Source organism: Simochromis diagramma, unplaced genomic scaffold (genome assembly GCF_900408965.1).
Source record: "Simochromis diagramma unplaced genomic scaffold, fSimDia1.1 OVJJ01000024.1, whole genome shotgun sequence".
NCBI lineage: Eukaryota > Metazoa > Chordata > Actinopteri > Cichliformes > Cichlidae > Simochromis > Simochromis diagramma.
In genome coordinates, this window is record NW_024387332.1 from 394,894 (window position 1) to 410,798 (window position 15,905).

Below are 15,905 nucleotides of genomic sequence, written 5' to 3' on the forward strand. Positions count from 1 at the left end.
GTGAAGAAGAGCGATAATGACATTACAGACACCATGTAGGACAGGCAAAGGCATTAAGTGACACAAACTCGGTATGTAAACGTGGGTTATGTTTCAGAAAGTCACTGAGTCACTGACAGATGGTGAAGTACGAAGGTCCCAAACACACGTCAGTCTTCTGTCCTGAGACGTGCTGTGTTGCTGCTGGAGTCAAGCTGAGCCTCTCTTCCTCTTTGGGCCTTAAGGCTCGTGACGCTCCTCTGAACATGACGACCGCTCTGGGCTATACTCTGCTTCAGGTCTGTCAGCCTCAGATTACCCAGCTCCTTACTGAAGCTGATGTTGGCATGTCTGTCACAGCGCTGAGTCTTGTCAACCATCAATATGTCTGGTTGACTGGCAGTGTGAAGCTAACACTTTCACAGGTGGACCCTATGCTATGTGACACATCATGTTGTGGAGAGACGCGTATAACTCTCCAGTAGTCAGCAGAGGTTTGTGTGGATCCTTCACTGTTAGGATTCTTTGTTATCATTTTCAGTTTCTAGATCATTAGTTTCAGACGTCCTGTTGTACACCTTTTCCATGCAGGACCTCTCTGTCAAACTGCCTTTCTGCACCTGTGAGCCAACCAACACTCTTCCAGGTCACCCACTAACTGGAAGGCTGGTGGTACCATCCCAGTCTACTCCAGTCTGCATGCCAAATATCTCTGGGCAAGATACTAAGCCCATGTTGCTCTCCGATGCAAACATCGGCGTATGAATGTTAGCTAGGAAGTGCTGAGAAACAGTGTAGAGTGCTCAGAGTAGAACACCACTACAGAAGAAACGGTCCATTTACCAATGCTTCATCTTGCCTACCAGCCTTTTTCTCCATGGACAGCTCTCTGCAAACATTCTTTACACAGTATACTTGGACATATTTTTTAGTTTCAGTTTTCAGGCCCCTCTTCTGTGGAACCAGCTTCCAGTTTGGATTCAGGAGACAGACACTATCTCTACTTTCAAGATTAGGCTTAAAACTTTCCTTTTTGCTAAAGCATATAGTTAGGGCTGGACCAGGTGACCCTGAATCCTCCCTTAGTTATGCTGCAATAGACGTAGGCTGCCGGGGATTCCCATGATCCATTGAGTTTTTCCTTTCCAGTCACCTTTCTCACTCACTATGTGTTAACAGACCTCTCTGCATTGAATCATATCTGTTATTCACCTCTGTCTCTCTTCCACAGCATGTCTTTATCCTGTCTTCCTTCTCTCACCCCAACCAATCACAGCAGATGGCCCCGCCCCTCCCTGAGCCTGGTTCTGCTGGAGGTTTCTTCCTGTTAAAAGGGAGTTTTTCCTTCCCACTGTCGCCAAAGTGCTTGCTCATAGGGGGTCATATGATTGTTGGGTTTTTCTCTGTATCTATGAAGCGCCTTGAGGCGACTTTTGTTGTGATTTGGCGCTATATAAATAAAATTGAATTGAATTGAATTTTAATTAGTTTGAAAGTGGTGTTAAGAGTCTGTAACGCCAAGTCTCCACCTCTTACAATTGTCACCATATCAAGTTCTTAAGTTTCTCCTGACCACATCTGAAGAGGATGGAGCCTCTGTAATCTGGTTTGAATTTTCCTCACCTGGTAACCAGGGCAGAGATGATGTCAGTGATGTCAGCATTCAGTTTGCTCAGCAGCTCTACCATGGGCCCCGGCAGAGGAAGCTGCTGGGTGAGATGTTCACAGCGTCGGATCTGCTGTCGGTTCTGCCAGATCAGATCAGCCAGCTTCTCACACCTGAGCAACAAGGAAACAGAAGGATCACCAGAGATCACCGGCCACATACATCGAGCGGGGCGAACCGCTGATAGTGTCCTTTACATCAGCGTAAAGGCATTTATCATAACATTTAACAGATGTTTGTAACATCAGAAAAATAAGATAATTTTCAACAGTAAGTCTCAGTTTCTTTCATGATAAATGTGTAAAAAGACAGAAGTCTGAGCCTGTCCTGTATTCATTCATACGTTTTGTAGATTCACAGATTTATTTGTAACTGTAAATAGTAAATATGCAGAATCTTATAAAACATATTCTACTCCGCCTGAGCCCTCAAAGAGCTTTGCACAACATTCACCCATGCAAGCACTTGTTTCTACGTTTAAGTGCTCATTCACACACAGTCACACTCCAACAGATGCACTACAGAGCAACTTGGGGTTAATATGGACAGAATGTCTTTTTTATATCATGATGACCTAAAAGACCTGCCTGACAGAATGAAACAGGTCACACCACGATCCAAAGAAACAGATGAGAGCCGATCTATGAGTCTGGAAAGAGTAAAAAAGCAGTCTCTAAGGCTCTGGTACTTCACTGAACCATGGATAGAGCCATTATCCACACATGGAGAAAACGTGGAGCAGGTGTAAACATTCCCAGGAATGGTTGGCTAACCAAAGAGCACACCAATGACTTATCCAGGAGGTTACAGAAGAACATCATCTAAAGAACAGCGGGACTCACTGGTCTCAGTCAAGGTCAGAGCTCAACAATAAGAGACTGCGCACAAGTTGGAGTGGTCTAATAAATAAAATCCAGTCTCAAATACGACCAAGATGCTTTAGCATGAACCATTCAGCCATTCATGCTGAAGAAACCCTCCAGTGTGTCTGTATTAAAATAACTCTGCACAGAAGAGTGTCTCAAAACTCCTCCACAGAGACGTGAAAGGTTAATTGGCAGTCAGCACAGACGCTTAACTGCAGATCTTGCTGCAGGGGCTGGACAACCAGTTATTAGCTTTAAAGGTCCAGCTACTCTTTTCCTACAGGGTCAGGTCAGTTTGGATAACGGCTCTATTTTGTACTTACTTATTTTCTGATATATATCTGATTATATTTGTCTAACATCAACATTTGTTTGATGACCTGAAACATTTATGTGACAAATATGCATAAAACTAAACGAACAAAGTAAAAAGGGGGAAAATCCTAAACTCGTGTGTTATGACCTAATCACTGTCTTTACTGAACAACAACTCTCCACATGTTTACACTATTACAAAAACAGCTGTTGGAGTTGGTAAAATTATATTTTTAATCCATGAATGTAAAACAACAATTACCAGGACTGCAGAACATCCAGCCCCCCCTCATTAGGACCCCCATTGCCAGCCAGCTGTTGCCTCCTCTTCCACTGAATGAGCTCCTCATCCAGGATCACAGTCTGCTGTTTCCTCAGCAGGCCCAAGGTCTTCTGGTGCTGTTCTGCCAGGTCCTGCCAAAGTACAGCCACACACTGAGAAACAGGTGCATATGAAAAATATAACTCTGTAAATTACAGATTAACATGGCACCAATGTGTCTTTTATAGTTGTGTGCTAAAAGCTTGACCCTTCATTATTCCCCTGTTTTGCTTATTAGGAAGCAGACTTTGAAAGGTCTTTAAACAATTCTTTCAAATGTGTTCTTTAGACTGTTTTTTCACTTATCTGCATCATTCACAAACACTCCTAACATGAGAGATGAACAAGTGTTGTCTCTACATATAACAGACAAACAGTGTTAAGTTCTTTCTTTAGGTGCTTTGCTACTGGCAGCCAAAGGTGGTCCTACCAAATCTCAAGCATCGTAAAACTGTATAAGCTCAGTTTTTGCCTTATAAATTGTATTAGGCTGATATTTATTGATGTAGAGTCACACAGGCCTAATGGAGTTATTTTGTAATTTTGGCTTAAAGTTTAAAAGATAATTGTTCCTTTCAGGAACACTGGAGTTTTCCTTCTAGCCCACAATGATTGAGGAGTATGATCACGCTGAGCGCACGTGGTCAGCTCTAAGCAGAGATCTGACAGCAGCTGAATGGGCCGTGGGAGTAGTCTTCAAACCAGAGACAGCATTTTTTCATTGTTGTTATTTTTTAACTGTAGAGATTATCACAGCACTTACACAACCTGTATAGAAAATGTTGCATCTGGTCAAATTTCAACTGTATTTTATCTGCATGTGTTTCTTGTGCTTTGCTACAGGCTGCTGAAGCAGAAGCTGTTTTAGGTAGTAAAAGTCACTGCAGGGATGTGGCTGCTGCAGCTCTTTCAGACGCGCCCCAGCTCGTCTCCTTGCACCACTAGATATATCAACGATATCATGGTATAACATTTTCATACTGGCATTACCGTGGATGTGACACAGCACGACCCTAGCTTACACAACTAAATGCACTGAGCTGCTGCCAAATGATTGCCTGATTAGATACCAAGAGCAACAAGAAATGGAGGGAGGGAGGGAGGGGGAGGGAGATCTTCTGATACCCATTCTGAAGTGTATGTGTGATGTGTCTCCATACAAGCCTGTATTTCTGTAGTGTGCTGGCCTCTCTGGCGAGCCAGGCCTCCACAGTGGCTCGCTTGCTCTGCAGGGTTGTTTCCCGCTGGGTGCGCTCAGTTGGAGGCAGTGAAGACAAGCTGCTCAGCTGAGCTGACGAAGCAAGACGTAGGAGATGTTAAACACGATCACAATTAATCAACACATGCAGCTTTGTACAAATGTGTGTGACGCAGCATCTGTTTCCATAAACCTGCTGCTACTTAGTCACTGACAGCTGATTAAGATTTAAGTCAATTTATAACCACAGATCATAGAACAAATGTTAGGACACTTTATCAAATTTAAAAAAAACCCAGAATGCAATGTTTTGGAAATCTAAATCCACATTTTATTACAAATAGAACAAAGAATATAAATCAAATGTTTCAACTGAGCAAATCTATGAAAAAATTAGCTCATTTTGAATTTGAAAAAAAACAAAAACCACGCTGGACTTCAGAGAGGACTGTTGTCCCTTTCTTCTCTGACAGAGGCTTTTCGCTGCTTTGCCATATTTTTCATTTCATGGTGTATCAGATGTTTCGGGTCAGTCAAAGGTCTGGACTGCAGGCAGTTCAACACCTGCACTCTTCTATGAAGCTGTGCTGCTGGAACAGCTGCAGTATGTGGTTCAGTATTGTCCCTCCCGCCTTTATTTCAAAGGCCTCGGTAGAGCAGCTCATCTACTAATCAAAGCTTGGTGGTTCAACTCCTGGCTGCTTCAGTCTGTATATCTAATATCCTATAATATCCTTAGGCAAGATACTTCAATGTACCCATCATTGAATGTGCGCACATGTTAGCACTTCAGCATAGAACAAAAGGACATGTATGAATGTGTGATGCCTTGCAGTTCTCCAGAGGCCTGGTAATGAACTCATCATTTGATTCAGGTGTGTTGACCCAGGGTGAGATCTAAACCTGCAGGATACTGGCCCTCGAGGCCTGGAGTTGCTCGCTCCTGCTTTAAACCCTAGCCTGTCACCGGCGATGGGTTGGGGTATAAACATGCTATATAAGAAACAGTCAATAGAGTCAGAGACAACAACACACAGACAACTTCTGCAAGTGTTCCTGAGTGCATGACAGTTTTATGACAGAATCATGTCTGTTTTTAATTCAGTGCTGTCTGAAGATCCACCACCCGTCTGATTGGCAGACAACCTGTTCTAGCACCTGAGCCGAGTCTTTTGACAATATTATTACTAGAGATGACACGATACCACTTTTTAATGTCCGATACCGATATCATAAATTTGGATATCTGCCGATACCGATATGAATCTGATATACAGTGGGGCAAAAAAGTATTTAGTCAGCCACCGATTGTGCAAGTTCCCCCACCTAAAATGATGACAGAGGTCAGTAATTTGCACCAGAGGTACACTTCAACTGTGAGAGACAGAATGTGAAAAAAAATTCCATGAATCCACATGGTAGGATTTGTAAAGAATTTATTCGTAAATTAGGGTGGAAAGTAAGTATTTGGTCAATAACAAAAATACAACTCAATACTTTGTAACATAACCTTTGTTGGCAATAACAGAGGTCAAACGTTTACTATAGGTCTTTACCAGGTTTGCACACACAGTAGCTGGTATTTTGGCCCATTCCTCCATGCAGATCTTCTCAAGAGCAGTAATGTTTTGGGGCTGTCGCCGAGCAACACGGACTTTCGACTCCCGCCACAGATTTTCTATGGGGTTGAGGTCTGGAGACTGGCTAGGCCACTCCAGGACTTTCAAATGCTTCTTACGGAGCCACTCCTTTGTTGCCCGGGCGGTGTGTTTTGGATCATTGTCATGTTGGAAGACCCAGCCTCGTTTCATCTTCAAAGTTCTCACTGATGGAAGGAGGTTTTGGCTCAAAATCTCACGATACATGGCCCCATTCATTCTGTCCTTAACACGGATCAGTCGTCCTGTCCCCTTGGCAGAAAAACAGCCCCATAGCATGATGTTTCCACCCCCATGCTTCACAGTAGGTATGGTGTTCTTGGGATGCAACTCAGTATTCTTCTTCCTCCAAACACGACGAGTTGAGTTTATACCAAAAAGTTCTACTTTGGTTTCATCTGACCACATGACATTCTCCCAATCCTCTGCTGTATCATCCATGTGCTCTCTGGCAAACTTCAGACGGGCCTGGACATGCACTGGCTTCAGCAGCGGAACACGTCTGGCACTGCGGGATTTGATTCCCTGCCGTTGTAGTGTGTTACTGATGGTGACCTTTGTTACTTTGGTCCCAGCTCTCTGCAGGTCATTCACCAGGTCCCCCCGTGTGGTTCTGGGATCTTTGCTCACCGTTCTCATGATCATTTTGACCCCACGGGATGAGATCTTGCGTGGAGCCCCAGATCGAGGGAGATTATCAGTGGTCTTGTATGTCTTCCATTTTCTGATGATTGCTCCCACAGTGGATTTTTTCACACCAAGCTGCTTGCCTATTGTAGATTCACTCTTCCCAGTCTGGTGCAGGTCTACAATACTTTTCCTGGTGTCCTTCGAAAGCTCTTTGGTCTTGGCCATGGCGGAGTTTGGAGTCTGACTGTTTGTGGCTGTGGACAGGTGTCTTTTATACAGATGATGAGTTCAAACAGGTGCCATTCATACAGGTAACGAGTGGGGGACAGAAAAGCTTCTTACAGAAGACGTTACAGGTCTGTGAGAGCCAGAGATTTTCCTTGTTTGAGGTGACCAAATACTTATTTTCCACCCTAATTTACGAATAAATTCTTTACAAATCCTACCATGTGGATTCATGGATTTTTTTTTCACATTCTGTCTCTCACAGTTGAAGTGTACCTCTGGTGCAAATTACTGACCTCTGTCATCATTTTAAGTGGGGGAACTTGCACAATCGGTGGCTGACTAAATACTTTTTTGCCCCACTGTATTTTGTAATCAATAAAACTATTTTTTTATAAATATCTTGCTGCATTTTGTATAAGTTCATACTCAAGTTTTAAAAAACAAGAGTCTGAAGCTATTCTGTTATACCTGTATGCAAAAAATACACTGCACCCAAAACATTTCATAGTTCAGCAACACTGATCAATCATTTAAACCTACACCATCCCCCTATTCTGGTATTTTAAAGAGTGCTTACCTACCTAACTAATAGGGTTAACTAATAGTATTAGGGAACCACCCCCCACCCTAAATTGATGTAATCAACTTTAATTTAATGCAAGTGTAAAACAAATGCACAGAAATCAATTATTTTTCTACAATAATTAAATAGATTCAACATCTTTCTTCAACAGAACTGCAGACTGCACAGACTGTAGCTTAAAACTTTGGTTGGAAGATTCAGATAATTATTTATTAAAAGTGAGACATTTTAAATGAGAATAAGACAGAAAAGTATTTCTTTGTGCCCCCCTCTCCCTGTTAATGCCCTACCTGCCCCCTGGCAACACTTTGCTAGACCCGCCCCTGCACAGTTACCAGCTGTCAGCTACTTAGAAAAGGATCCTGGTGTTATTTGTCTCTCAGAAACAGTTCATAACTTCAACTCATTCATGTCACCTAAAAGGTAAACCTGTTTCTCCATCACAGCTCTGATGATTCAGTAAGGACATCTCCTGGTTTCATCTTCATGTTTCCCTCTCACCACATATCCAAACCGACATCATGAGCAGCAGCTTTACAGCTGTGGCTGCAGCAAACATCAGCTGATACTAGAAAGTAATATTAAATAAATTCTAACAACAGCTGATCAAGCTTAAAGATGCTGCTGTTGTCTATCTGCTGGTCTCCTCTTTCTAGAGAAAAGTGGGCGATAAACAAACAAGAAAGACGGACTTGCGGCAGAAAAGCCGATCAGCTGATCATTGATCAATTTCATGTTTGAAGTAATAAGAGGAGAGGGAGGGGAGAGAATGAGAGAAGTAGATGGAACTGCGCAGCAAAGACAGAATAACTCCAGCTTTGTGTCCATTTTTTAAATTCTAGCTGAAGTCCGGGACAAATCGCTTCCTTTTCACCTCAGTATGGAGCTCCGATGGCCAGTCCAGCTGTGGCTCCATATATCAGCTGTTAAGCTTAACGTGGAAATACTCTGCAAACATTCAGGGATGAACTTACACACTCGCTTTACTTCTCTGGGATAGTTTTCGCCGAGATGAAATGCCGCGGTTAGGAAGCATGCAGCGAGGCTCCAACAGACCGCCGTCTCGCAGACAACAGCCGCTCTATCACGTGACACACACTGCTCCGATGCGCCGAGCCGGGTTACGCCAAGTAGCGCGTTTTGTGAGGTGATTTTGTGATACTTCGGATCGGATTACATTTTTTATTTCTCTCCGATATCCGATACAGTAATCTAGGTCAGTATCAGACCGATACCGATACGTAATATCGGATCAGTCCATCTCTACTTATTACTGTAGATCAGGGCTGTCAGACGTGCGGCCTGCGAGATAATCTTATATGTCCATTTTTAATATACGGCATGTGATGTCAGAACCTCATCTTCAGCCCTGCTGAGAATCCATGCAAACGGGGACGGGACTTCATTTTCATGGTCACACCATGCAGCCAATCACACGCAAAGACAGCCTGGGATCATACCATTATGTGAAAGAAGGAAAGGTGGCAGACATTTCAAGAAAGCAAGTGTAGCGGTACGGGCCAGGCACACAGAGAGCCAGATTTAAATGCTCGCGTGTCTGAAAAAGTGAAGAAACGAGCAAAAATGTAAAATGAGCAGCATCTGGCTGCATTTCTGTGATAATGGAGACTGTGGGTGATAACATAGCGATAAACACCTCACTTATGACCTAAGGAGCTTGGAAAGAAAAGCATCTGAATTCCTTAAGTTGCTTGAAGACGTTTCACCTCTCATCCGAGAAGCTTCTTCAGTTCTAGGGTCAAATGGTGGAGAGTCCCAGATTTAAGCTCTGTGGGAGTGTCCCCCCCCCACCAAGAGGGACACGGACCCCCTAATGATCCTCTACCTAATCACATGGGCCAAGGTGTGAAAGCGGGTGTGGGTCACAATCAGCCAGGGTTTCAGGTGAGCTCATTGTGAAACCTGGCTCCACCCTATCACATGATTTCCTGAGGTCAGATGTCCCAGGATGTGAGTGGGTGTTAAGGCGTCTGGGAAGGATCTCAAAACTGGATTATACATGGCAGAGAGTTGGTGTCATAAGCCCCGCCCTCTGTTCAAAGATGGTCGTTCACAGTGGACATAGATGCTTTTTTCACTCCTCTTTCAAACCATCTGTCCTCTCTGTCCAAAATGTGAACATTGGCATCCTCGAAAGAGTGACCTTTGACCTTTAGATCAGCGGTCCCCAACCATCGGGCCATGGAAAGAGTCGTTTGGTAGAGAGGTGAGGCTCAGGTATGAAATTTACGTTTTTCAGGGTTTTTATCGTTGTTGTTTTGTTTTTAATCATTTTTATCGTTAACTCTGTTTCCCTGGGTCACGAATAAATCTTCTTTTGTTGGTACCGGTACTGGTTTTATTTTGTCGTATTTATCCGCGACACCTTAAAGGCCGGTCCGTGAAAATATTGTTAGACATAAACTGGTCCGTGGTGCAAAAAAGGTTGGGGACCGCTGCTTTAGATGCAGATGGGCCTCCGAGTCTTGTCCCATGTCTTATGAAACATTCATACCACACAAAGTAATTAAACAATTAACTCGTTGGAACCCAATGGCACCGACAGCGAGGCGAGAGGGAGAACATGTGGTTTAACAGGATGTCCCATCAGATCTGTTATTCCAATATAGACGTGTGATATCCACAGAAACATCAGAATCTCAGCTAAAAGCCCACAAAACCATGTCAACAACCACCAAACAGCTAAACCAGCAAATGATTAAAGAGCAGGTACAGATTCCACAAGAAGATGTAAACACAAAGCGCGGCACAGTGTACATGGCCATGCAGTCAGGCTCTGAGAGCCGACATCTGACAGATTCTGAAACTGCAGATTTCATCACAATGACCAAAATTCACTGAACCAGCAGCCAAAGAAGACCAAAGCCTCATTTTGCCTTTGAAAGCCACTGTAATGAACTCATTCTTACCTTGGCTGTCTTCCTTTCAGCTCAATAAATTCCTGCACAGCTCTCTCTCTCTCTCTCTCAGTTTGTTTTAATTTCCATCAAAAATCTCTTTCTGAAAAATCGACAGTGCACCTTATGTATGAATTCTGGTTGTGTTTACTGACCTTGAACCAATTCTATGTGCTACACGGCGCTCAAAAATCTGCCAAAAATGTTTTAGTACGACTTTGGTTGCTACGAAGCCGCACCGCTTGTTGGATTGATGGAGCATTACGGCTGCCATAGTCAGGAGGTAGTCAGGAGCCTCGTGGAGTAATCTGGGTCCTAAACTCCGTAAGTTTCAGGTCCCAAAGTCAAACGAACACTGCAGCATCACTGAGAGTTAAAAACTGTAAATTATTTCACCTTAATAAAATGATCAGTGTTGCTGCTTTACCAGGTGTAACAATTAAGTTTAACATCCAGGCATCCATGAAAACAGAATTTATTACATTTAACAGAGTTAGAAGTTAGCAGGAAGTTAGCTCGATTCCACCTAAACATGATATAGCATGTTCTGACTGAGAGATTCCTGAAAAATTCAAACGTACAGCTCTGCTATCACTTCCAACATAAATGAAGACAGGAAACTAAACAGCAGTGACATTTGTAGGGTTACTGAAGTTGGGCTAGCTGGTATATAATGATGTGCTACATGATCGCTGGCGACACAGCTATGTTAGCATAAACAGTGAAGCTGGAGGATGAACACTAACACTTTTCCACTTGATAAAAGTTAACGTTAAGGTTCCTGATGGTTAGAGACAAATGCAATCGCATGGCAGGATGCTGTAAACGGACCAAACTTCAGTCAGGAGAACAACTGAGATAATCCATCCACAATACGAGGTTAGTCATTAATATACTGCAACAACATGGGAATAGAGCAGCTGCCAGAGAATTCAGCATTAATGGATCAATGGTACAGAAGTGGAGGAAGCACGAAGAATGAGTTTAATAAAGTTTGATTTATCTGACTGCTTTGTTTTGCTTTATGCGCCTTATGGTCCAAAAAATACGGCACCTCTGACAAGAAAGGCTAATTTCTGCTATTCAACACCGAAGAAATTTCAACTTTCACAAAATAATGCCAAATTGCAACACTTAGCTCTGTCTCTAATAAAAACAATGTAACTTTGTGAAAAAGAGAAAAGTTTCTATTGAAATTTCAGTTTTTTTACAACTACAAAAACAAAAAAACTGGACAGTCAATGAGCTACCAGAACATTTTCTGTAATTTTACAGGTTTATTTCGTACAGTCCAAAGAGTCGTGCTGACAGATTTCCTTCTTTGTCACAGCAGATTTACCTTCATCATGTAGAAAAACAGTTAAATATGTGACTTCTCTACACTGACAGAAGACAGTCACGAGTCCGGCCCGCTTCAGATCAAATCGAGCTGTATGTGGCTCTCAGTGTAAATCCTGACAGCCCTGCTGTAGATGATGAGATATGAAAGTCTTTACAATTTTACACTGAGGACTATTTTTGACGGGTTTTTTGGCGTGGAGCTTCCAAGATCTGATTCTGATTCTCTCAACTTTAAGAATTTCAGCTTTAAATTTAATATGAGGTCAGCAGTACACTGTAGGTGTCCTGTTTTAGGATCATATATTGCATTTTAGAACTAGAATAACAAAATTTATCACTGATGTGAAAGAGACTTTGGGCCCTCCTGTTATTCACGGAGGTCAGAGCGATGGTCCAGTAAAGGTCATAGCTGCTCCAGAGCAGGTTAGGTTCAAGTCCAAAGAGTCTAATTAAAATGAACTGAGATTTTGTTTTAATTACACATTTTCTCCGTTTAAACATCTGATATGCTGTTTATGTTTGATTGGGAAATGTGGTTGTAGTTTTCTTTTGTCTTCAGTAAATTAACTTTTTGTGCATATTGTCTAAAGAGAGAGAGACAGGGATAGGGAGAAAGAGCTCCGAGTGTGATGCAAACAGTTACAGGTTGTTGTGTTCTGGTGGGAAAACCAGCAGAATTTAAAGAATAGATTCAAATCTAAAATGGTTGCGGTTGTACTGGTGGGCTTATTTGCTTCTACATTCTTACCACTTGTGTTTCTCTCTCCTGCTTACCTTGAATGCGCATGTTCTCCTGGTACTGGATGATGAAGTACTCCTGGCTCTGCTGCAGCTTTCTCAGTTCATTCTCAGTTTCCTGTGTGGCTAGTCGGAGCTCCTCAAAGGCCTGGTTGATCTGCTGGTGGCGCTGTGATAGCGTGTCCATGGCCTGGCTCCCACTTCCACTGCTGGCCTAGACACCAAACAGATGATGAGGGCTTAAAACAAAATCAGGACAAAATCTGCACCCAAAACTCTTATTTACACCTTCTGTGTATGACAATAACTAAAGGCAACTGAATATGAACACCTGCAAGGAAGACACATTGAGTGGGGTGAGTGGGGGGATGTGGGATGGCGTGCTTTCTGGTGAAACTGTATGTACCAACTACAAACCTTTCCCCATAAATTTGCTATTTATTTATTTTGCATGAAATATAATGCAGTCAGTATGGTGCTATTGTTTATTGCTCTACATATTAGCTTAATGTTACTCCTGCAGAGTAAGTGCACATACAGATGTTTCTTCTGTCCTCCGCTGTATTTTTGTTTGGGGACGGATGCTTCAAACTGAAAACACCTTTTTAATCGGATCAATCGACCCCTGGACTGTCAAGTTTCATATCACAGTCAAACTGCCTGCACATGCATCATTCTGCTCTGTCGTTTGGCGTGATTTCCATCTTGAACATACTAATGACCAAAACAAAGCGAGAAGCACTTTCACATATTATTAGTTGGGAACTGAACTGTGCATTAACCTGGTAACTTCAAACATGCTGGTTTAAAGACTGAGGTTAGGCACTCCAGACTTTGAGCTTCTCCCGTCCTCCTGCTCCCTCTGGGCTCCACCGTGGTTATCAACCTGCCCCTATATCTAGAACAAATGGGGATACGTATCCTCTTACTACTCAGGAGGACTTGTTTCTTCTTGTGCTCCGAGTTGTTGGTATATGCAGCCTAGCAAGCTGCAACAGGCCAGATAGACAAAAGCTGTAGCTGTCATGTATGGTTCCTAACCTACCCACAACCCTGATTTCTGCAGTAACGCAGCAATTTCTTCGACTTACATTTGTAGCTTCTTGAACGAGCCTCTGCTCTGACTGCAGGATGTGTTTAATGCAGCGGACCAGTTCCAAAGGACAACGATCGTAGGTGCTCTACAAAACAGACACACACACACTTAATCACATCAGGATGCAACGTTCTTTATGTGTAGCTGATTCATGCCTTTGCTTATATTAAAGTAATACAGGCTTGATTTTTGACATTATTGTTTAAATATTTTATTTCCAAAGCATGAAAGATCCAAAATCTTTCAACTACACATTAAAAACCCACCAAAAACAAAACAAAAACCTCCAGACACAGAGTCAAGCATACAAACTCAACAAACTAATGCCAGTTCAACCTCTTCAACCCTCCATGGTCGTGGCAGATAGCTGCCCTTCCCTGGGCCTGGCTCTGCTGAAGGACAGGTCGGAGTGCTTTCTCAGACTGTGTGACTGATTAGTTTTCTCCTTTTGGGTCTTTACCTAACAGCATAAAGCCTCTTTATGTGGTCGTTGATGTAATTTAATGTTATATGCATAAACCCAAACTGAGTTTATTACAATAGTTATATTGTAATATATTACAATATTACAATGTACACATCTTTCATTCTGAGACCACATGCAAGGCTTCTTTGAATTAACTGGTTTGACAAAACCTGACGCTCAAGTCAGAGATAACAAGATAACAGGTGTCACAACTTTTTCTGCTTCAGCTTGTATATGAGCTCACATGACGAGCAAGTGCAGCGCACACACACACATTATTTATATTTTTATATATTATATATACATATATATATATACACACATACATATATATATATATATATATATATTATATATATATATATATATATTTATTTATTAGGGGTGCAACGATACACAAAATTCACGGTTCGGTTCGGTTCGATACTTTGGTGTCACGGTTCGATATTTTTTCGATACAAAAAATGTTCATGCCTTTTAATTTGTCATTTATTAAATTATAAATATATATTTTAACTCAAAAGTACAGTTTTTAAATTTAACCCTAACCCTTGTGCGTGTTTTTTATTTTGACAGCGAATGCGCACCTGCGGACCACTTATGTGCAGCCCTGGTTATTTAGCTCCTCATATTGCAGCCACAGAAATTCTTTTGTCCATGAAACCATAAAGCTGCACTTTCTTTTTGCCTTATAGTCTGATTTGTCATAACTTCTCCGTTTTGTGGTAAGCTTTTCTTTGGCTGTCACTTCTTCACCCTGACCTGTCTTATTTGGCTCAGCAGAACTAAAATATATATCGTGCTGCTTTTACACACGCACTCACATAAGCTCAGCGATTCTCTGCGCGATCAACCTCTCACATGTTTAAGCTTGCTGCGGGAGATTTCACTTGTCATGTTTGCACAGTAAGCTAACGATTAATAAGATGATGTCAGAGGAATTGGTGCACAAATTATCATCACTCACAGATCAGTGCTGTTGCTCTCTATACACAGTTCGCACGATTGCAAAGTGAAAGCAAAAAAACAAGCGCAAATTCAAACGCGATTTCAATATGTCACATATTGACAGTTGCTCACCGATGCCAATGACATAATTACCCAGCTACATTTCTGAAAGAATGCAAAAGCATTGACATATATTTTTCCTTCCTACAATAGCCCGACGGGCAGGGAAGAGATAGACTTTGGTAGCCCGACTGAAAAAAATCGCTAGCCCCAGGACGTCGGGCTAGCGATATTGCAAGCCCTGTATCTGATTGAGGAATCACTCATCTTTGGAAAAGAGAGTTTATTACAGAGAAATGTCTCTTTCCAAAATAAAAGCTATACTATCCGCTTCTTCTGGGCTATATTCTCAGCAGCATAAGGAGAATCATGTGCTAACAGCTGTCTAAATGACTCGGCTAAAGTTAGTAGCATGCTTGTTGTTTTTGTCTTTGCACTAGGATGATGTCGGCGTAAATGTGCAGTCATATTCGTTGTGTTCCCACTAGTGCTTTCAGGTTGATCTCGTTGAAATGACCTTAACGCCACAACACAGCAAATCTCCGTTAACGAGCTACCGCCGATCGCCCCGTGCATGGGGCTAGACGGCCAACACGTTAACGAGCTAAGTGCGCTAACACACTAGTTCCCACCCATGTAATTGAGCATTGCATGGCACATCCAACATACTGTTTTACTTTAGTCCATGACTCGCTTACCTTCAGGGTCATACGTCACATGAAAACCAAAATAATTCCAAACGCCAGATCTGAATGTTGCAAAGAGAGCTTAACTTCTGTCTTGCTAGCTTGCCCTGCGCTCTTCCTTCTGACTATGCTGTCTGTGTTGAGCGCTCAGTGGATCTGCGCTCGACAGTGCAGCCTAGGCGGAGTAGTCGAACGCAGATTCACTGA

General features: G+C 42.4%; 1 protein-coding gene across 1 annotated transcript in view; it reads right to left on the bottom strand.

Annotated features, from left to right (window-relative positions):
- The window catches only part of LOC120718020 (signal transducer and activator of transcription 5B-like), a 42,540-nt gene that overhangs the window by 18,647 nt on the left and 7,988 nt on the right, over nt 1-15,905 (bottom strand). The window contains exons 4-8 of the mRNA XM_040006325.1: nt 13,534-13,623; nt 12,479-12,656; nt 4,309-4,439; nt 3,089-3,240; nt 1,603-1,758 (exon numbers count right to left, since the gene is read on the bottom strand). Of these exons, the coding sequence (XP_039862259.1) occupies nt 1,603-1,758; nt 3,089-3,240; nt 4,309-4,439; nt 12,479-12,656; nt 13,534-13,623 (707 nt within the window). The remainder of the gene's footprint in view (nt 1-1,602; nt 1,759-3,088; nt 3,241-4,308; nt 4,440-12,478; nt 12,657-13,533; nt 13,624-15,905) is intronic.